The sequence below is a fragment of the Eublepharis macularius genome, chromosome 1, assembly GCF_028583425.1.
Source record: "Eublepharis macularius isolate TG4126 chromosome 1, MPM_Emac_v1.0, whole genome shotgun sequence".
Taxonomy (NCBI): Eukaryota; Metazoa; Chordata; class Lepidosauria; order Squamata; family Eublepharidae; genus Eublepharis; species Eublepharis macularius.
This window is the reverse complement of record NC_072790.1, coordinates 115,587,987-115,609,547: the sequence shown is the minus strand read 5'-3', so window position 1 is coordinate 115,609,547 and position 21,561 is coordinate 115,587,987. Positions and strand designations below refer to the sequence as shown.

The following is a 21,561-nucleotide window of genomic DNA, read 5'->3' as shown; positions in this document are numbered from 1 at the left end:
GACTAAAAGTGCTTCATGAATGTACTATTTTTTTTAAGGGTATACCTTCCCTTCCTTCATCACACAGAGGGGCTGACCCTCTCTGGTCAGAAGCCAGACTCCAACTCACCTCACTCTTTTGTTTACTCCAATTGTCAAGCCCTCAATGTTCCATCCCCAACTGCCATTTCAGGCTAGCCACATTGGGGGGGCGGGGGGATATGTCAATCATCCTCTTTACTGTCTAGCAATCTCAGCATTTAAAGCTGAGTCTGTCACAGGTGTCATCCAAGCATTCTATTACACCTTGTTCTACACATCATAAGCACTGTATATTTCCAGCTTGGCATAGCATAATATGCTGTGTTTCATCTTTGGCACAGTTCCTTTTAGATACACACATACCATTGTTAGGACATGTGTTTTTCCTCTTATGCAAGCTTTTGGATCAGAAAGTACAGTTTGCTAGTGTTTCACCATAATTAACTTCCTGGAAATGAGACTTAATTTCATGTCAGGGGAGTTCCCTAAAGCAACTCAATCACGTCTTACCTTTTTAGTGTCACAGGGAAGCCTGTGATTTTTCTCAGTTGCAGCAACAGACAGACTCAGTAAGCATGGATCGTTTCCAGCTTCCCATTTGTACTGTATTTTTTATTGGAGTTGCCCTCACGGCTTCTGCCTTGGAAAAGTACACTGCTGCAGTCTATGAGCATGCTGTTATACTGACAGGAGCTACTCCAAAACTTGTCACGCGAGAGGAGGCTGTGCAGCAGATGAACAAAAATCTGGACATTTTCGAAGAAGTCACCAAAACAGCTGCTGCACTGGTAATATACATTGGTTGTATCTGGTAATGTTTAGATGACAATATTGGTCCTGGTGGATAATGTGTTTGAATTGGTGTCTTTATAGGGCTCCCACATTATTGTGTTGCCTGAGGATGGCATTTATGGCTGGGTCTTCAAGAGAGAAACACTATATCCTTATCTTGAGGATATACCAGATCCGCAAGTAAACTGGATTCCATGCATTGACCCCCAAAGGTTTTGTTTTTCCATTCTTTATGTTTAGTGAGAGAACTTAAGAGATTCTTTGATGTATATTCAAAATTATGTAATGCAATTCTGTTTCTTAATTGGTATTAATAACTTACATGTACTATCATGGTACTTTAAATAGTTTTTCCTGCTTGTTTATATACAGAGTGGAGATTCTAACTAGTGACATTATTATGCATGCCTACCTTCAAGAAGGTGTTTGTTACAGGCTAGTGAATTAAACAAAGTGTACACCAGTAGAATGACAGGTGTGAAGATCTTCCTGGAATCATGGAAGTTGGAAGGGAGAGATTGGAAAATTTTCTGCCTCCAGGATAAGCTCCCAGAAGTTTGAACAGGCCCAGTTTCCCCATCTCCCTCTTCCTCCCTTTTTGTGATTCTCAAATGCTCTCAACATTCTCAGAGCAATGAGCATGCTCAGTCATTGTCAGGCCTTTAGGGGGAGGAGAGTCTTTTTAAATTTCCAAACTAATATTTTTTCTAGAAATCTAAGGAATCTCCTAACTATACAGAAGCCCTAATCTTGTCCTTGGGTGCTCCACTTTAAGTACTTTCCTGATTACTGCTATTAGGAAGGACACATGGGGACTCACAAGGTCTTGCAGGAATCCATATTGCCTCTGTTTCCACTCTGTTAACTTCCATATCATTAGTTGCTTTCACTAAAATATGATCAATACAAGAGATTTTTTTATACCTTTTTGAGAAAAAAGTGGGTTGCCTTCCTTCCTGCAAAAGACTAAATACCTCTTTAAGTTTCCATTTGTTTAACTTTAACTTCTTATTCTTCATAATATCAGTGTTAAAGTCCCCTGCAATTAACAAATCACTTTCATAAAATGATTGCAGCCTTTGAAAAACATTGTTCAAAAAAAGGGTTTGACCTTTGTTAGGTGCATATATATTTACCAAAGTATACTTCTTCCCATTCATACTAAATTTGAAAAAAATAAAATCTTCCCTCCCTATCTTTATATTGTTCCAAAATATTTATAGTCAATCCAGAGTGTAAAAGAATAGCCACTCCCCTTGCTTTTTTTGTTCCACGTGATTCTATCTGCAAACTCCAATTAGGGGAATTCAGCACTGGTCTTAAACCTCTCTTACTTTTGTGAGTTTCTTGAATGCACAAAATATCAATCCCCAGGTCCTTTGCCATTTTATTTATTCTGTAACGTTTAAGATCCGAGGCCAATCCATTTACATTCAAGGAGAGTAGTTTAATCACCCTCCCCAGTCTTTATTTGTATCCAACCCCCCTGGTGTGCTTTCTGGTCTATCTTTGACTATCTTTTGCTGGTCGCTTCCCCCCCCCATAGCCCGAAAAAAGAAACCCCTTCTCAAGGGGTTGGGTAAGGATTCTAGATCCTCCCCCCTTTTCCGTCCCTAGAAAAGAGATCCTGCGTATCCACTTAGCTCACCCCCCTCCTTATTCATTTCTTTCAACCAACACAAACAAGAAAACAAAAAATACTTTAACACAAGGTATACATTGTACTCCTGAAGAAAGCTTCATCATTATTCCTTATTCAGCCACTGATACAGTTTCTCACTCCCTTTCTTGCTCTTCTTCTTCTTTCAGATTTTGCACCACTTAGTATAGAGATTGGTTTGAAGGAAGAACAGCAGGTTAAAAGGTGGAGGTTTAATCTCAAAATATTTTCGCAACAGAAGGATAGGGAAGAATTAATAAAAGGGGTGCAACAGTATTTTAAGGAAAATAAATGGTCTGCAGAGGAAGATATAATTTGGGATGCTGCAAAGGCAGTTATTAGAGGAATATGTATTACTAAAGAAATTCATTTTAGGAGGAAAATGAATATTAAAAGAAAGCAAAAATTAAAGGAGATAATAGAACTACATAGAAGATTACAAAGGAAGATGGAAAGGCAAACTCAGGAACAGTTGAATACATTGAAAGATGAATTGCAGGAATTAGACAATCTTACCTTGTAGAAAAAGGACATATCAGTGAAAAATGAGTTTCAGAGAAGAAATATAAATTCGATGAAGAGATTGGCAAACTATCTGAAGAAAAGAAGGGAAAGACAAAAGATAGTGTGCATGAAAAATGAAATGGGAAATAAGGTTTTTAAGGACAAACAGATAAGATACATTTTTGAAAAGTTTTATAGTAAGTTATTTAAAGCTGAGGAAGGGAAACAATTTGATGAAGTTATAATTAACAAAATCAAGAATGAGGATTTGGCAGCTTTAAATGAGGATATTACACAACAAGAAATTTTGAGTGTTATAAAGAATTTAAAAAATGGGAAGTCACCAGGTTTAGACGGACTTACAGCAGAATTTTATAAAATGGTTGGGACGTTAATAGCTCCGGAACTGCAGAGCCTGTTTAACAGGATACTGAGGGGAGGGAAAGCCCCAGATACCTGGAGGAAAACTGAAATCATGACCATTTGGAAACAATTGAGGGACCCGGAGGATCCCAACTCTTATATGCCTATTAGTCTGGCAAATCAGGACTATAAAATTTTTGCAAAAATATTATCAAATAGACTTGAGAAAATACTTCCAAGTCTAGTAGGAGAGGATCAATATGGCTTTGTAAAGGGGAGATATATTGGTCATCCTATAAGGAATGTGATTAATACTTTATATCGTGGAAAAACTGAGAGAAGGTTTGCCCTTTTAAAATTGGATGTTTATAAGGCATTTGATACGTCAAATCATGGGTATTTATTTCAAGTACTAAATAAATACCATTTTGAAGGCCCCTTTTTGAATGCATTAAAGGAAATGTATAGGGAAGGAAAAGCTATGATTAAAGTTAATGATGATCATACTAAGGAAGTACTGATACAGAGAGGAGTGAAACAGGGATGTCCTCTATCCCCAGTGTTCTTTGTTTTAGCTATGGAGCCCTTAGCTGATAGAATTAGGAACAGTATTAGAATTAAAGGGTACAGGGTAGGGAAGGAGTAAATTAAACTAAATTTATATGCAGATGACATATTATTAGTGTTAGGGAACCCTCTGGAAGCTTTGAGAGAATTAATGATAATTTTAGAGGATTTTAAAGCATATTCAGGTTTAGGAATAAACATTAAGAAATCAGAAATAATGTTTAGAAAAATAGATTCGAAGGAACAAAAAGAAATAGCAAAATTAACAGGTATGAAATTAGGAATTAAGAGATTAAAATATTTGGGAATAATAATAACAAAGAATATTAAAAATTTGGTGGGGACAAATTATAAAATAATATGGAGAAAGATACAAAGAAATTTAAACCACTGGAGTAAAAGATATTTAAATATTTTAGGAAAGATAAGGGCAATTAAAATGTTTATAATTCCTAAAATGTTATACCTATTTCAGGTACTACCAGAGTGGATCCCCAAAAAGCAATTAGTTACATGGGATCAAGAAATAAAAAATTGGGTGTTTGGGAAGAAAAAAGCTAGAATTTTGAGAAAGCTGATATACTCACCACAAGAAGATTTAGGATGGGGTATGCCACAATTGGAAAGCTATTATGAAGCGTTCCAAATCAGGATGTTGATGGAAATTGATGGAAAATGGTTGAGATTGGAGGACACTATAAATAGAGGAGCAGGCAAATTTGGAATATTTACACGGAAGGTGAAGAATGTAATTAAAAATACAATAGGCCCAAGACAAACAGCATTAAAAGTCTGGGGGAAACTGCAAACTAATTGGATGCCAAGACTTTCCAAATGGACCCCACTAGAATCCTTAAGTGAGGAATTTAAAAATGTTGAGAAAACATTCTGGAAGAAGTTAAAGGAAAAGGGTTATTTTAGAGTGAAGGATTTATACAACACTCAGGGGATATTGATACCAGTACAAGAAGTATTAGGGAAAGTGGGAGAACAATATTGGCTAAGGATCATGGCTTTATATAATATTTTGAAACAGAGAAGGTATTGTAGAATACTAAATAAGGAGGATACTCCGCTCGAAAAAATATATTGTATTAAAGAGGGTAATAAGAAGGGTATTGCAAGGAAGATAACTTAATGAATAAAGATAAAGATTACATGACTGGGATAATACAAACTAAGTGGGAAAGAGAGGTGAATTTGACAGTACAGGAAATAGATAGACTAATGAAAGGAATATTGGAAATAAAAATAGAAAAATTTAGAGAACTGGAGATGAAATTAATATTGAAATGGTATAGGACACCTTCCCAATTGTCCTATATGATTAAGGGAATAAACTCAAATTGCTGGCATTGCAAGAAGATAAAGGGATATTATGTTCATCTTTGGTGGGAATGTCCTAAAGTAACTGAATTTTGGCAAATGGTTCTGGAAAAGATGGAGGATTTATGTAAAGTTAAATTAGAATTGACAGGGAAGGTATTGTTTATGGGAGTTCTGGGGAAGAATAAAGTAGATAAGTCTAAACAGGAGTTGTTTAAAACAATGATCATTGCTGCACATGCAGTCATAGCTTATGGCTGGAAGGATGTGGCAAAGTGGACTATGGGTAGATGGAACCTTTATCTATATCAAATGATTCAATCAGACATTCTGTCCATATTAAAACAAGAAAAGACATGGGAGGATAATATATTAGAGATAAGGAAGAAATGGCTTGGGTATATAAATTGGGTAAGGGAAGGGGGGGCCAACAAAGATACATTTGACAAAATCCAAAGGGTGTGCTTATGGTTGCAAGTATAAAGTATTATTTTCCAATTGGTCGCTTACGGGAGCGGGGGGGGGGGAGGGTAACATAAAGGGGAAAAGGTTGTATTGATGTAGGATTATATTAATGTAATGGAAGTGACTATGTATGGTTATGTAAACAAAGACATCAATACAATAATAAAAAAAGGTCTTGCAGGAGGCATCTTATCTTCCCCTCCTCCATCATTTTGTCTTTTCCATTCCTGCTCTCCACAGCCTCTTCCCCTTTTCCTGCTTCCTTCGCTCTTTCCCGCTCACCTTTGTCTGCTCCCCTGTCTTCCTTCACCTTTCTCCTTCGCCCCTAGCAGCCTCTCCCCTATGGGCCAATTGTGGGGGTGAGTTATTTCACTTTTTCCTGTATCCCCTACCTTACCCAATTTCCTTTCCTCTCCTGGCAGCCTCCATATGCTCACCTTTCATTATGTCCTCCTCTACTTCAAATCTACTAAACACCTTACCTTTTATTTGCCCCCCATATTTACCTATATTTCTTAATTAACTTCATTTATGTACTGCCGTTCTTCACAAAGCAGCTTACATCATTAACCTTGCCTCCATATTATTCTCATAACAGTCCTAAGGGGTAGTGTTAGGCCAAGTGTGTGACTGGATCAAAGTTACTCAGTGAGCTAGTGAGCTTCTATAGTAGAGTGGTGATTTGAACCTCTGTTTCCCAGATCCTACTCTGAAACTCTGACCACTATATTACACTGGCTTGGAGGAGGGGCAGTGCTGCTGTTGAACAGAAGCAAGCAGCCAGGTAGGGTTACCAGCCTCCAGATAGTGGCTAGAGATCTCCCGGAATTACAACTGGTCTCCAGACCACAGAGATCAGTTCACCTGGAGAAAATGGCTACTTTGTGGGGTGGACTCTATGGAATTATGCCATGCCAAGGTCCTTTCCCTCTCCAAACCCCACTTTCTCCAAGTTTCTCCAGATTTCACCCCCTAGATCCCCAGGAGTTTCCCAACTTGGAGCTGGCAACCCTACAGCCAGATCTGAGTTGGTCATGCATGTCATGTGGTATTAATTTGCTCAGTTATTGCTTCTAGGCCAAGCCCCAATGAGTGTTTCCTTAAAGACCAAAATAGCCAGCTTGGAGTTTTTCAAAGCTCAGAGCAGGGCTTTTCAGCACTGCTTTGAGCTTTGAAAGTTTTCAGGCTGGCTTTCCCCCCTCCCATTGGGTGAAATAGCCGTCTTGGACTTTTTCAAAGCTTGGAGCAGGGCTTTTCAGCATTGCTCTGAGCTTTGAAAATATCCAGGCTGGCTATTTCATCCAATGGAAGGGAGGCAGAGGGAGCTCCCTCCCATTGGGTGAAATAGCCGGCTTGGACTTTTTCAAAGCTCAAAGCAGGGCTTTTCAGTGCTGCTTTGAGCTTTTAAAGTTTTCAGGCTGGCTTTTTCACCCAAGGGGATGTGGGAAGAGGGAGCTCCCTCTTCCCCCCTCCCATCAGGTGAAAAAGCTGACAGCTCCTGCTGTGATCTTCTGTATGCTCCGAATTTTTACAGAGCATACCGAAGTGGCTGAAATGCTCTAACTTCGAAGCAGTTTACTGCTTCGGGTTTAGGGGTATTTTGGAGTCTTTTCCTGCTTTGGGTAAACCCGAAGCAGGAAACCCGAATCTTTCCCCTTGCACACCCTTATGCCAGAGCCCATATTGTCTGATGCTTAGTGTGTTTATCAAACTCCTTAAGTCTATAACCCTCAAGCATACTTATCAGGAATTATGATATACTTAATGCTAAACTCCAAAACAGTGCCTGCATAATAGCTTTTAATTAGGTCCAACCACAGCAGTACAAAACAGCAAACTTTCAAGTTTTCCAGCCCTCTTTATGTATCTTTGGTACACACACCCAGTGTGGAAGCTACCTCTAAATGAAATGTGGGATATGTTACAGGCATAATTGACTAGGTGATTTGGTTAAAACAAGTTTCAGTAGTCAATAGTACATTATGAAACCTGTTCTGCATGCAATGCTACCTAATCCAATGTCATCTGCAACACACCCTGTATTCAATTTTCAAAGACTGCCAATAGTAGACTAAGGGCTCTACCACCATGACCTTAAATGTCCCCCTTCCTTTTTGTGCATAAAATAATAATCATTATTATCAGAATCAACCAAATATCATAAAATAATTATAATAAATTTTATGATATTTGGTTGATTCTGATAAAAAGACACCCCCTGAGTGTTGTTTTTGGAATTTTTCTATGAACCAATATATTTTATGTATTTTCACTTATTTTGTTCTACACTTTTCTCTCCAATGGGGACCCAAAGGCTGCGAGTATGTGACTGACCCAAGGTCACCCGGCAAGTTTCCTTGGCAGAGTGAGGATCAGGCACTGGGTCTTTTATATCCTCGTCTGGCAAGCTAACTGCTACATCACACTGGTTCTGAATGTGGCTGTTTACAGTCTTTGTTATTTGTCATTTGTAGAGTTGCCATATGCTTTCTGGCACTCCAATGGCTGGTGGAAGAAAGAAAAAAGATTTTTAAAATGTTATAATTGATGGCATGATGTCATTTCTGGGGCTTCCCCAGAAGTGACATCATGTCTTTCTTGGAATTGCCAGAAACTCTACAGTAAAAATGTTTTAAAACAGAGTTTATGGTAAAATAGAGTTACCATCGAGTTTCCAGTGATTCCTAGAGAGCCATGATGTTGCTTCCAGGTTTTCCCACAAGTGATGTCATGCTGTCACTGATGGCTGCCTCTCCCCCCAACTCCCAGGTCTCCCACTGTTTTTCAGACTGGGCCTGCCATTTGGTCGGTCCTAATACAAGTTATTGTGTAGATTGTGTTCTGGGATTTTGTGCAATCTTTATTGCCATTGAATTCAGTGAGACCTATTTCATATTTCATATCAGACATCAATTTTTGACAGTAGTATATAACAGATAATGTTTGGAGAAAATGCTTGTGTTCTGAGAATATTATCATTAGTTCCACTAGTTACTGTTTCCCAATCTTTTTGCCATCAGGTGGCAGTATAAAGACAACTTTCCCACATGTAATGAAATTGATTGTCCTCATTTATAGTGCTTGGGTGACTTCTAAAACTCAGTTCTCTGTAAAAGCCAATTGTTATATTTGGAAGTGTTGATGTAGTACTATAAATGTACTATTACTAAAAATAAATGATTATAAAAGGCGTTATTGATGGTTGCTTAAGTAAACCTGGGAGTTGGGGGGAGAGACAGCCATCTGTGACAGCATGACATCACTTGTGGGAAAACCTGGAAGCAACATCGTTTGTCATTCAGACTGATGTTTACTGGCTAGTGTTGGAGCAGGGTAAGGATAAATGAAGGAAAGGACAGTCACGTATACTTCTTGAGCTCTTTGCAGAAAGGGTGGAATGAAAATACAGTTAATAAATAAATACATTCATTAGAACTGAGTGGCTGTTTTTCCTCCCACTGATCAAAATCTGTATTATCTGTATTAACACCCGGTATGGCTGGAGACTTTATTTCCTCAATATCTGAGCTTAGGGTTAGTCAGAAGACATTTGTGGTAGCAGTATACCCTAGTGTGCAAGGGTTGCTCCCCCTCTCCCCCCAAGTATGTTTTTTTCTTGAAAACCCACAAGAGGGACTCAAGGGTTGGTGACAGGGTGATATGCTTTTTGAGGTTAAGCAGGTGGCAGCATACAAGAGGGCCTTGATTGCGCGCCATAATTATGAAACTCCCCCCCCCGCCCCCCGGGGATATTCATCTCTTGCCTTCCATCACAGTTTTCTACCAGCAGATGGAAACTTGTTTTGTTTTACTTGGCATTTCCTAAGTGACTCCCTCCTTCCTGCCCTATGCTTTAATGGCTGTTTCTGTGGTTTCACAAATGTATTTTAGTTTGGGTTTTAATTGGTTGTATGATCTGCTTTTTATAATGCTTTGTTTTTAAATTATTAGCTGCCTTGTTGGCTCTGATGAAGACATACATAAAGAGACTTTGGTCTGTTACCTTGTCACATTAAGAGCTTGCTGGGTAGGACTGCCAAGGGTGAACTGTAATATAGCACAACTTCACTGTTGCTTTAAGTACTTTTTGAAACTCTTTCTCTGGCCACTTTGAAGAGGGTCAGGAAAAAACACCCCTCCTGGCTCTCTCCTGAGGCTTCAGCTCAAGGTGGGAGGGGCTTTTCTGCACCCATATCCTCTTCCTCACCCTTCTACTATCTTAACATCCTGGGTCCTTATCTTTAGGTGGACCCAAGGAGCAGACAGGTGAGCTCTCTTCAGTCTCTTGTTGAGGGTTCAAATATCTTCCCACAGGCCTCCCATTCCCCCTTCCCTCACTCACTGACGGATGGATAGCTACTCTTTCTGGGTTTGCCCTCTAAAGATCAGGCAACTGACCCAATTGGCCTCCATTCAGAGAGCTGTCAGGGAAGCAGCCAGATGCTGGGGAAATAGACTCAAAATCAATTTGGCATGGTCAACCATCACATTTGCTGTGCCTCTGGGCTTTGCCCCAGGTCAGGGGATGCTTCTTGATGGGCCAAGCAAACAGCTTTCCCAATGCCCCCCACTGGTGCCACCCCAACAGCCTATGATTTTTTAGTTAGCAAACCTCTGATACCTTTTGACACAAATCGTTTTCCTTTCCATGTTAGATTTGGATCAACCGAAGTGCAGGAAAGACTCAGCTGTATGGCAAGAAACTACTCCATCTATGTGGTTGCTAATATGGGAGACAAGAAGTCATGTAACTCTACTGATCCAAAGTGCCCCAAAGATGGTCACTATCAATACAACACAGATGTTGTCTATGACCCAAAAGGGAAATTTTTGGCACGTTACCACAAGGTAAAAATAAACTGGTTGGTTCCGTAACTGAGTCCTCTGAACAAACACTGGAAGGAATGTAAACTAATCTATTACAACATTTATTAATTTTATTTACAAAATTTGTATGCCACCATTTTGCCCAGTCAGGGCTACAGAGGTTAAGTTAATACAAAACATTTTAAAAAATGGAAAACAATTAAACTCAAAATTGAAATGCATATTAAAAGCACATATAAAGTTATTAAAATATAGGGCAAGAAGAAGGGATCATTGAGGGAATGCCAGACAAAATAAAAAAGTCTTCACCCACTGGCAGAAGACAGGGACAAACAAATACCCTTGGAGAGAGTGTTGTATAGTTTTAATGCCATGGCTGAGAAGGCCCTTGCTTGAGATGATACTCTCCTAATCTGAGAGGGCGAGGGCACTAAAAGCAGGATCTCAGAAGATGACCATAGTGGTCAAGTAGGTTCATAAAAGAATAGGCTGTCCTTCAGATATGCTAGTTCCAAACTATATAAGGTTTTAGAAGTCAACACCAGCACCTTGAACTAAGCTTGGAAACAAATTGGGCCAAGTGTAGATGGACCAAGACCGAACTGACATGATCTCTATGACCTACTCCAGCCAAAATCCTGGCTGCATCATACTGTACCAATTGACATTTCCAAATAATTTTCAAGAGCAGCCTCATGAAGAGTGCATTGCAGTAATCTAATTTCGATATTACCAAGGGTAATCTAGATGTTACACAGTGGCCAAATCTTTTCTGCCCAGAAAATGTCACTGTATTTATCTAAAAGTAAAATGTATTCCCTTTCCTCAAGCCAAGACAGGATTGCACTCCAGTGAATGTAGCAATGCTCTGTGTGAGTGGACCTTTGCGGGGGGGGGGGGGAGGTCTCTTTGCACATCACACATTAAACACCTCATGTTTAATGAGTGGCTGCAAGTTTACCTTCAAGGGAGGGGGCACACATCATCTTCCTTGCATGCATGGAGGCAGGAGGTTCCTCTGCATCCCCTCCTTTCTACTCCATGCCCTTTAAATACATGCCTCCTTTTGACTCCATGCCCGTTAACTAGCAGCAAAGGGCCCTGGGGTGGGGCCCACAAGGATTTTCTGGTATCATATAACTGCACCTGGGCAGACACACAGAACCAAGAAGGGAGGCAGAAGCCTCCCCCCAGCCTTTCTATGCTAGTTAAAGCATGCAGGGTGTCAAGGTAGGGATGAAGACGAGATGCATTTGCACTCCCCCTCCATTTTAAAGGTAAGCGTCCAGTCACAAGTAAAACAGGACGTGGGTTGGGGTTTCCCTCAAACCAAACTCGAGTTTGTGTAACATGTAAATAGGCCCTTATCTTGAAGAGGAGCACACTCCTTAATAGCATGCAACTGCCCTCTCAGTGAACTAAGCAAAGGAGGTCCTTGTGGATAGAGGAGCATAATATCTGTAGTGGATGATCACTAGAGAAGAGTACAAGAATTGACATTTTTGTACATCAGTCATTTCTTTTATGTTACAAAGAAAAGCTAAAATACATAACATTCCACCAAAAATAACATGAGTAGTTGAGACAGTTCTTTTTCCTCATCAGCTTGAAGCAATGTAGCATAGTGGTTAAGTTGTTGGGATGCAAATCAGCACTCTGCTGGTTCAAATCCCACTACTACCATGAGTTCTGCAGGTGGCCTTGTGTAAGCCACTGCTCTCAGCCCCAGGTCCTCAACTAATAATAATACACTGACCTTGTCTACTGGTCTGATTGGGGCACTAATCTTTCTAGAAGAACACACTTATTGTTATTATTAATATTTCTTTGTCTTATTAACAGTACAACCTTTTTGAATGGGAAACTCCCTACTTTGATTTCGCCAAGGAGCCACAGTTTGTAAACTTCAACACCTCTTTTGGGAGATTCGGAGTTATAACTTGTGCTGACATACTTAACTTTCGTGAACCTGCCATATCGCTTGTTGAAGTCTTCAAGGTAGACACCATCCTCTTCCCAACTGCTTGGACGAATGGTCTCCCACTTTTGTCTGCTGTTCAGTTCCACTCAGCTTGGGCTATGGGAATGCGTGTCAATCTTCTTTCAGCAAATATACACAGACCTTCCTTGGATCTTACTGGTAATCAAAACCTTCAACTGAACCTCTAAGCTAAGGCCTAGAGCTGCCAATGCTATAATAAGAATGCTATAATGAGAATGGAGAGGAGTGAGATAACATATTAGTTAACTGCTGATGAAAAACAATGGATTTAAAGTATGATATTTTTTTAAAAAATCAGAGATTAATTTTGTAAAGAAAGCCAAACCATTTTATTTTTTGTATTAAGCCAACACAAACTTTTTTACTTTTTATATTGGTCCTTCTCTTGCCCCAAGGAAATTTTGGTAACAGCTAGACATGATTGATAGCATGTTCAGCACTCTTTCAAAACTACAGTTGCATGATTTTATAAAGTTGTCATGGTTGTTTAACTATTATAAAATCAATTGTTAACATGGATGCACATAAAGTGAACTATAAGCTAGATGATTGCAGGTATGACTTTTGCCATACAAGGATTTTTTTTTGTCAAAGGCAATGAGTAGTCATTATTACTGTTAATCAAGCTAAAAGTTTAGTCCCCTATTCATATGCTGTATACATAGGAGAAATGAGGAAGGGGAAGGTGCAGTGGTGTGGTATTTTCCTGTTTCTTCTGTCCACCGGTGTGGAAACTTTCTTTCCTATCAGCATGTGATTTAAGCATACTGCCATGAGTCACCTGAGGATGTTTTTCCATAAGCACTTTTTCATAAGCCATGCTTGTGGTTAGATTTGCCAGAGGAGAAAGCTACTAGATGAATGGTGCTCCTTTTCTTCAGGAGCTTGGCCAGATCTCTTTGTGTCTTGCTTTCCTTGGGGAAGCGTTTTTAACTATGCAATTAACTTCTGTTTAAACTTGGTTGGAAGGAGGATCTTGCCCAAATTCAGTTGAACTTGATAGAGAGCTTGGTTTTTCCATGTTCAGATCCAACACCAATTGCTGCATGCCACTGTCTTTAGAGGGGATTTGGGTCTTTTCAGGTTCTAGTGTGCCTTTGCCAGCACGCAGCACCAAATCACTTGGCTGAAATCCTGGGAAACTTCCTTGTAAATATACCCTCAGACTCATTTCACTTGTGAAGACAAATAAACATTAAACCAGATCTGATTTCAATCTCTTTCTGTCATCCACAGGAAGTGGTATCTTCACACCTAATGGTGCCAAGATATATCACTTTGATATGAAAACTCAGAAAGGTCGTCTCCTCATTGCAGAAATTGATGCATGTCCTCGTCATTCTTCCACATATCCTCCTCCTATCAACTGGAGCTTATATGCTTCAGATCCCAAGCACTTCTTTCCACAGGCTGAAGTATTCACTGGAACCATTTATTTTGATAATTTTACCTTCACTGAACTTTCTAAAGAAGCAGGAAATCATACTGTTTGTCAGAAAGGCCTTTGTTGCCACCTGAGCTATAAGATGGCGGAAAAGTGCAACGATGAAGTTTATGCATTTGGGGTTTTTGATGGGCTTCATGTGGTTGAAGGAGAATATTATTTGCAGGTAAAGAATTTAGTGGGATGTAATGGGTAAGCATTATCTCACAGAAGGGAGTTCTACCTGCCGTATCTATTGTACATTCTTCCTTTGTGACAATTTTTTTCTGAAATTTTTTTCTGTGTTTTCTGAAGATTTTCTGTAATCTTGCAGTACCTTAGAATTTGCTATAGAATTACCTGGAGAGACATGTAAGATACCTTTCATAGGAACTAACATATTTTATTAATCACTGCTTAAAGGATAGACATAATAATTTAGCTCCCTAATATTAATCAAAGAATAAAAGAGATGCTGAAATGGCAAGCTTAAGGTCATTGACCAATTTAATGTTCATAGTGCCACCATGTGGTCATATGTTGAACAACATATCTTGGATTTTTTTTAACCAAGCAAAGTGCTAGGCTAATACTAATTAAGACCAGCAATGCCACAGAATTGTGTGTGTGTGTGTGTAATTTACATATTACAAAGAAAACACAATTGTTTGTATAAAGAAAAAGGCACCATAGTCCTATGTTTATTCAAAAAGTAATCCATGTGGTCTCTGACTTAGCAAAATGCTCATTATTTTGGAAAGATTAGTCTGTGTTTCCTCAAACATACTTAAAACTCGCACAAAAATCCAACAGTTATCTGAAGATAATAGGGGTTGATTAAATGTTAACACAAATGATATTTGTAAAAGATTGTGTACCATTCCAAAACCCACTGTCACCTGCTGAAATGGGCAAGCATTTTTGCCATACCATGTACACAAGGCTATATTTCTTCTTCTTAATGATGTCTTAAATATCCCCTCTCCCCCTCTTTCCCTTTCTTTTTTCCATAGATATGTACACTAGTGAAGTGTAACACCACCGACTTAAAATCATGTGGGCAGGGAGTGGATACTGCTCGTACCAAGTTTGACAATTTGTCTCTCAGTGGCACGTTTAATACTAGTTATGTATTTCCAGAAATTTTGCTCACAGGAACTCAGCTGGCCACAGGAGAATTTGAGGTAAGGGAGGAACTAAAAGCAGTTCACGCTTCAGTGGAGGATTGTTATTAAATACACCGTCAGTTGCACAAATAGTTACACAAGTTCCTAAACTTTCAGTATCTGTGTCTTTGTACTTAGTGTTAAGTGTCCTAGAAAGCCTCTTGCTGTAGTAGATGGGAAGACATTTGGTCTCTAATGGAAACTATTCATCCAGTAGAGGTGTTTGTTTGTTTACATTAATTGTAGTCTGCCTTTCTCACTGAGACTCAAGGCAGATTACACAGTGTGAATCAGTACAATCAGTTTCAAAGACATTTCAATAAACAATGTAATAGGGTATATCAATGCAATTTGCAAAGATTTAAGCTAGGAAGAATCCAATACACAACTGAAGAAATTCTAAAACAGAGCATAAGCAATTCTAAGAGTGACATGTAAAACAACACAGAAACTGTCCAGTAGGATTATACTTAACAGCAACAGACAGTACATAGTTGTAAAGTCTATAGTCCCTATCCCTTTACCTGTGTAGGCTGAGGGTAATGAATTCAGCTTCCTTGCACTTGAGAAATGGGTTGACTGCCATGTTTGTTAGCAAACAAGCTGCAGTTCTGCACACCTAATAAACCTATGTTTTGAATGTGCCATCATTTTTGTTTCAGAGCTAAACTACAAGAGACTAATTACATGAGAATGCTCACGTGAAGGGAGTGACAATGTTAGCCGGGAATCTGAGTTTTAAAAGACAGATTGGAAAGCTATGTCAATTCCCCCTCTGCAGAGCCAGCAAAGATTGCTGCTCAGAGGGTTTGCTAATTTCCTCTTTGCCTCCTGAAGGCCCTGTCAGTTTCACCTCCCCTTCTAGGAGGTGAAGAAGAAATAAACAAACCCTCTGAGGATCCATATTTGCTGGCTCTGTAGAGAGGGAAAATTGACAGAGTCTTCCGATCTGTCTTTTAAAACTCAGCTTCCCAGCTAACATTGCATTTGTCTCTTGTAGTTTATCTCTCAATCAAATAAACTAAGCAGCCTGTTTTCCAGGAGGAAGGACTGGCCAGGAACAAAAGGGGGAGTTATGACCTTGTCTCTGTGTATGTGTGTATGCGTGCATGCGTGCATGCGTGTGCTGGGTTGTAGAAGTTTGCTATGTACAGAAAGTTTAAATGGAACCTTCTGCATATTTGAGATAGCTGAGTTGGCTGCTTGGCACTGGCAGGGAAGATAATAAGAAGCAAGCTACCAAACTTGCATGAATGTATGAAATGTCCTTTTACTGAGTCAAACCACCGGCCCATCTAGCTCATTATTGGATATTCTAACTGGCAGTAGCTTTTTAGGGTGTCAGGTGAGGAGAGGTCTTCTTCCAGCGCCTGTCCCCTGAGAACTGCCAGGGATTACTCTTCAGAGCCAGTTCTGTAGATATCCACAGTGTTTAATTGTTGTCTTTACTTTCATACAAACATGATTCTATGTGTATAATTTTCACCTAATTTCCCCCCCCTAGGTATTGAAAGATGGACGTCTGATAAGCAACCATGGCCTGTCAAAGCCAGTCTTATCTGTAGCTCTTTTTGGGAGGTGGTTTGAAAAGGATCCCCCCCATCCACAGGATGCCTCCTCATGAGATTGCCCCTGTGTTACTTTACACCTCTTTCAAATTATCAGCATTCTGTAACGTTCATCTAGTCATTGGTGTTATTTCTCTGGTTTCTTGAGTTCCAAAGAGGTTGTATGCCAAAAGAAATAATGAACAGTGTCTTTATTTCATTGCCGGACCAACTAGACTTGTTGTAGAAGCAATTCTCAGTTACGAAATTTGATTAATGGAACACTTAGGGTCTAAACATACAGCCATGGCTCTTAATTCACTGCTACATAACAGCATGTTAGATATGCAATGAAGAAAGGCTTTTGCTTCAAGATTATTAATACTTACATTGTAGCCATTTCCAAATGCAACTTCCAGTTTAAGACAGGGGGAAAAACCTTAGTGTCTTCCAAACAATATTTCATGAGATAACTAATCTAACTTCTTCTGTATAGCAAAGGAAGATCAATATTTCTTTGCTGGTAGAAACTGCACTTTCCAGTTAGGGCTGATAACAGCCTGGAAGAAAAAATCTCCTGCCCCTTTAACAGCAGTTTAATATATGGAAATGGACAGTTGAAGCTTTTCAGGGCTTGGAGGCAAATATCATCACCAGGTAATAATTTTCTACTGAGCCTCCCTTAAGGGCACAGGACATTTTTTCTGCAGGCTGTTGGTAAATTATATTTCCGTGAAAAGGACAATATATTATGAAAGTCTCATTAAGTATCTTCCTTTTGTTGTTGTTCTTACTGAGAAGATGCTGGGAAATGGCTTTGTCATAGTGGATTAAGGTCAGTCCAGGTCCCACCTCATGAGGTCACCAAGATTCCAAGGGCATCTTTTTATCCTAGGCCCATATCCATGAGTTTGTACATCTCCTGACCCAACTACATCACTCATTCCACCGAGAGAAAACTGGAGCCCAGTTAAGTCCCCAGGAGGGAGAGTTGCTTCTCTGCTCTGTTCCCGTTTCCACTTGCTTGTTCCTTTGCCAGCCCTTGCCATGCGTCTGCTCCCCAACCGTGTTGTTCAGAGACTTGGATGTATAAAAATGGTCTCTTGGGCCTGTAGCAACTTATATCCTCTTTTTCTATAGGGAAAAAATTAATCAGCTGCTTATGCAATTGACTTTAAATTGTTGCAATTACTTCAGTACTTAGATAAATATTTTGAATTGTCGTTTGCATTCGTTTGATTTTTTTTTATTCTTAAATTTTGTAATTGATCATGTCTCATTTATTTCAATAGGTATCTTTTGATTTAAAATATTTTTTGTTATCACCATGTACTACAGTAATGTGTTAATTCAGCACAAGGTGGTACCTTATAATAAAATGACATTATAAAGGGCAGAGATGGTGAATCTGGGGGAGGGGAATATGTGTGGCAAACAAATTTATGTCAAACATAAATTACCTGTTCTTGTGTGTGTGATTCTCGTTCCAAGGAGTTTGGGGAGTTGTACAAATGGTTACCTCATGTTTAATGTTTTGGATCCCAGTTTCCTACCTGCTTAATTGTTTTTAAAAAGTGTATTAAATTGATGACAGCAGCTATGGAACTGGTTTTTCTGTTACTGAGTCACAATGTCTGTCAGCTGTGGCGATTGCCAAGGGTGCCAGTGGTTAGGTGGTGCCCAGGCACCGAAAGAGGCTTGCTGGAGACAAGTGGCAGCCCAGAGCAATATGCCAGAGTGCCTCCCCCTGGTCCACCTCTGGAAAGGAGGGAGGAAGAGCAGGAGACCACCAGCACTGTTAGCAGTCAGACTTGCCCTCACAATATTCAAAAGGCTTATGAATACAGCTATGCTATAAGTCCCTTCTCTGACTGTGTTTCAGACACAAAATACTTCCCAAGCAGGCAGAAATATGGAAGCCAGATCCCAGCCGGAAGATGGAACATTGTTAGCATGTGAGATGACAGGCAAGGCCAGCTTAACCCCCCACAACCCGGTGATAAAGGATCCTGATACAATAGAGCCTTCCTGGAGTTCCTGAATTAATCACTGCAATGCAGCCTACCAATCTTCCCTTACCCATTTTCCTATTCTTAGGTGACTCAGGAAGCTGATAGCCTTACCCACCCATACTTTGCAGATCATCAATCATTAATGATAACTTTAGTTCCACCCGGAGCCTTCCTAGTTCATTGTCTCACCCCAGAGACAGTTTGCCAGTTTGATGTCCAACCTTGGAGACAGTTCGCCAGTCCATTGTCTCATCCCAAAGACAACTTCTCAGTCCTTTGTCCCACCCTAGGAACAACCATTAAGTCTTTGTTTTGGGGCAGGAGCTGCAGTCTTGCCCCTGGGTTTGTTCCACAGTAGAATTTGACGGCCCCTCTACCATAGCTGTGTGCATGCTCTCCAATTCAGCATCCACCCGCGAACCTCCATTTGAGCTCTTCCGCCTTGATGTTCAATGCTCTCTCTTCTGAACACCCTCTTTTGGATGGTAGCTATCATTCAAATCCCTTAAACCCTATCCAACTTTCACTACTGCCTTCTAGTTAGCTCTGAGTGTGTGTTTTGTGTGCTGTTGATCTTTGTTATTTTCAATTTAAAAAACCCTTTTTGGATTGAAACCTTTGCCTGATCATTCAAAGAGTTCTTTAGCAGGGACAATCCTCATATACAAGATTGAGAGATCCCGAAGGTAACCCCTCTTGCGACCTCTCTTGCACGCCAATTACCCCAAACTCGCAAGGAGGCCTCATGGGGCAACAGCACTGCCATCACTGGGCTTCTTCCTTCACAACAGCATGGGGCTAGGGTACACCCAGCTGGCCCAGGGTGGAGAGTGCTTGGGTAGCCTGGTGGAGGTGGGGGAGTGCAAAAAGCCCATGAGCTAGTCCTAGTTGTGGAGGATCACATTTTATAAAATTAATGGTATTTGTATGGCAAAATGAAAACAACTAGAATCTTCCCAACTTCATTACTAGACCAAAAGCTGAAAATAAATTCAACCAGGGCAGCTCTTGCAATATTGATGCTGCATTGCTCCAGGAAGTTAATACTGACTACCATTGTGGCTGTGATATTGCATCAGACTTCAAAGGCAACCCCTTGTGCAACTAATGACAGAAGTCAAGCTCAAAATTGATCAAGGGACGCACAGGTCTAGCTTTATTTTCAATGAATGGTGTTCTGGAATAACAAGCAAGGCTAATAAAAAGATGTTTTCATTAAAGTCAGACCTGGGAATCCAGGAGCAGCCACACATCCAGGAACACTCCCAAATTATAATCTTTTCTTCGGGATAAGTGTGACTCCATCCAGGATGAGTGCATTCAGCACTTTTTTGGTTCTGCAACCAAACCAGAAAAGCAATTTCTCTTGTCTAGATTAAGTGTATTGATCTAGCCCATTGATCTAGCATTTATTCAGCAGAAAGGAGAGATAGAGGTGGGTTCCATCATCATGATAAGAACAATATACTCCAATATCCCACAAAATTCTCCAAGTATTCCATGTACTCGTTAAGCATAAGAGATAAATTAGTTCTGCAGAATGCCACAGGGAATCATTTCCATGGGGAAGAATAACAATCTCCCAGCAAGGAAGGAATGGAACTTTTCCAGTGAGACATGTCTCTTTCCCCTATGTAATTCAGAAAGAGGCCATATTTGATATTGTTAAAAGTACAGTTTGGTCCAAGACAATCAGTCTCATGGCACCTTTCTCTTTCCTGGTGAATATAATTGACTGGGCAGTTAAGGGAATCTCAGCCAAGAACCCCAGCTGGAAACTAGATAAAATGGGGCCATATAATATTTCATCTAGGAGCAAGCAGTGTTGTTTGGCCAGAGCTAGTAAGCCAGTCAAACCCAGTACCTTATCAAGAAAATGAAGATATCCTGAGTCCCATGGTAGTCCCCATGTTTTCTGTTTTATTTCAGTTTCAAAGCCAGAGTATCCTCTTTAGCAAGCCTCTATAGTAAATAAAGGAACAGGGCAGAAAATCAGAGTCTTTCTACACAAAGATGCCTCAGCACATGTTCCTGAAGTGTAGGGAGACACAATGTTAGCTGAGAAGCGTAGTTTAAAAAGACAGAGCCAGCAGAGATTGCTCCTCAGAGGGTTTGTCAATTTCATCTTCACCTCCCTGGAGGCGCTGTCAATTTCACCTCTCCAGGTAAAACTGTGCGGGATCAAAACCAGAGGGAAGCAAGGAATGGAAATGGGCTGGAGTTGCCTTCCAGAGCCAGACTTCTTCACATGTCAGATGTCTTGTGTAGAGAACCCGTCAGAAAGGAACAAGTCTTCCAAAAAGAAACAAATAATTGGAGATGCTGAGGATTAAGCCTGGAACCTTCAGCATGACAAGCAGACTGCCACTGAACCATGGCCCCTCCCCAAGAAAAAGAGAAAAAGGTTGTTCACAAAAAACATGTGGTGGGAGTGTGGGGTTTTTATTGCATATATGTATGTAATGGAACAGTCTGCTCCTCCCCTAATATATATGTGATTTAGTCTGGTCCTATTGGGTGGAGTTCTAGTTTCAGTTTCCAGTTTTGTATGTTAGCTGAAGTTGTTGGTTGATGGGGTTGTCTCCTTGCAAATAAACGGCTGGTGTTTTGAGCCAGCTTGTCTCTCCTGAATGGCCCTGAGGACGAGTGCCTGACTGAGTACCCTAACCTGGGAACCCACAGCCAAAGGGGGACATTATAGGGAGGCCCATCTTCCATTGTGTCCAATTTATGTTTGTCATCAGAAGTCCATAATTTTAGCTAAGCCATTTCTTTTATTCTCTTCTTCAGTCTCCCCACTCCCCACCCTTTTTGTTGCCTCAGGAAGAATTCTAAGAAGTCCAAAAGCTGGCTCACTAGGCTGGATCCAGCCAGCTTATCCTCTGG

The 21,561-nt window shown here is 40.1% G+C and overlaps 1 protein-coding gene across 1 annotated transcript; it reads left to right on the top strand.

Moving 5' to 3' along the window:
• Nucleotides 1–487: 487 nt before the first annotated feature.
• On the top strand, nucleotides 488–18,259 carry LOC129341115 (pantetheinase-like). The gene is made up of 7 exons (XM_054996083.1): nucleotides 488–809; nucleotides 895–1,025; nucleotides 10,354–10,546; nucleotides 12,368–12,665; nucleotides 13,764–14,137; nucleotides 14,964–15,134; nucleotides 16,621–18,259. The coding sequence occupies exons 1-7, from the start codon at nucleotides 597–599 to the stop codon at nucleotides 16,738–16,740; spliced, it is 1,500 nt and encodes a 499-aa protein (XP_054852058.1). The 5' UTR covers nucleotides 488–596; the 3' UTR covers nucleotides 16,741–18,259.
• Nucleotides 18,260–21,561: the final 3,302 nt, after the last annotated feature.

Coding starts and splice junctions, on each gene's coding strand:
- LOC129341115 (XM_054996083.1), top strand. CDS start 597: ATGGATCGTTTCCAGCTTCCCATTTGTACTGTATTTTTTATTGGAGTT. Junction 1,026..10,353: donor CCATGCATTGACCCCCAAAG/GTTTTGTTTTTC, acceptor TTTCCATGTTAG/ATTTGGATCAACCGAAGTGC. Junction 12,666..13,763: donor ACCTTCCTTGGATCTTACTG/GTAATCAAAACC, acceptor TGTCATCCACAG/GAAGTGGTATCTTCACACCT.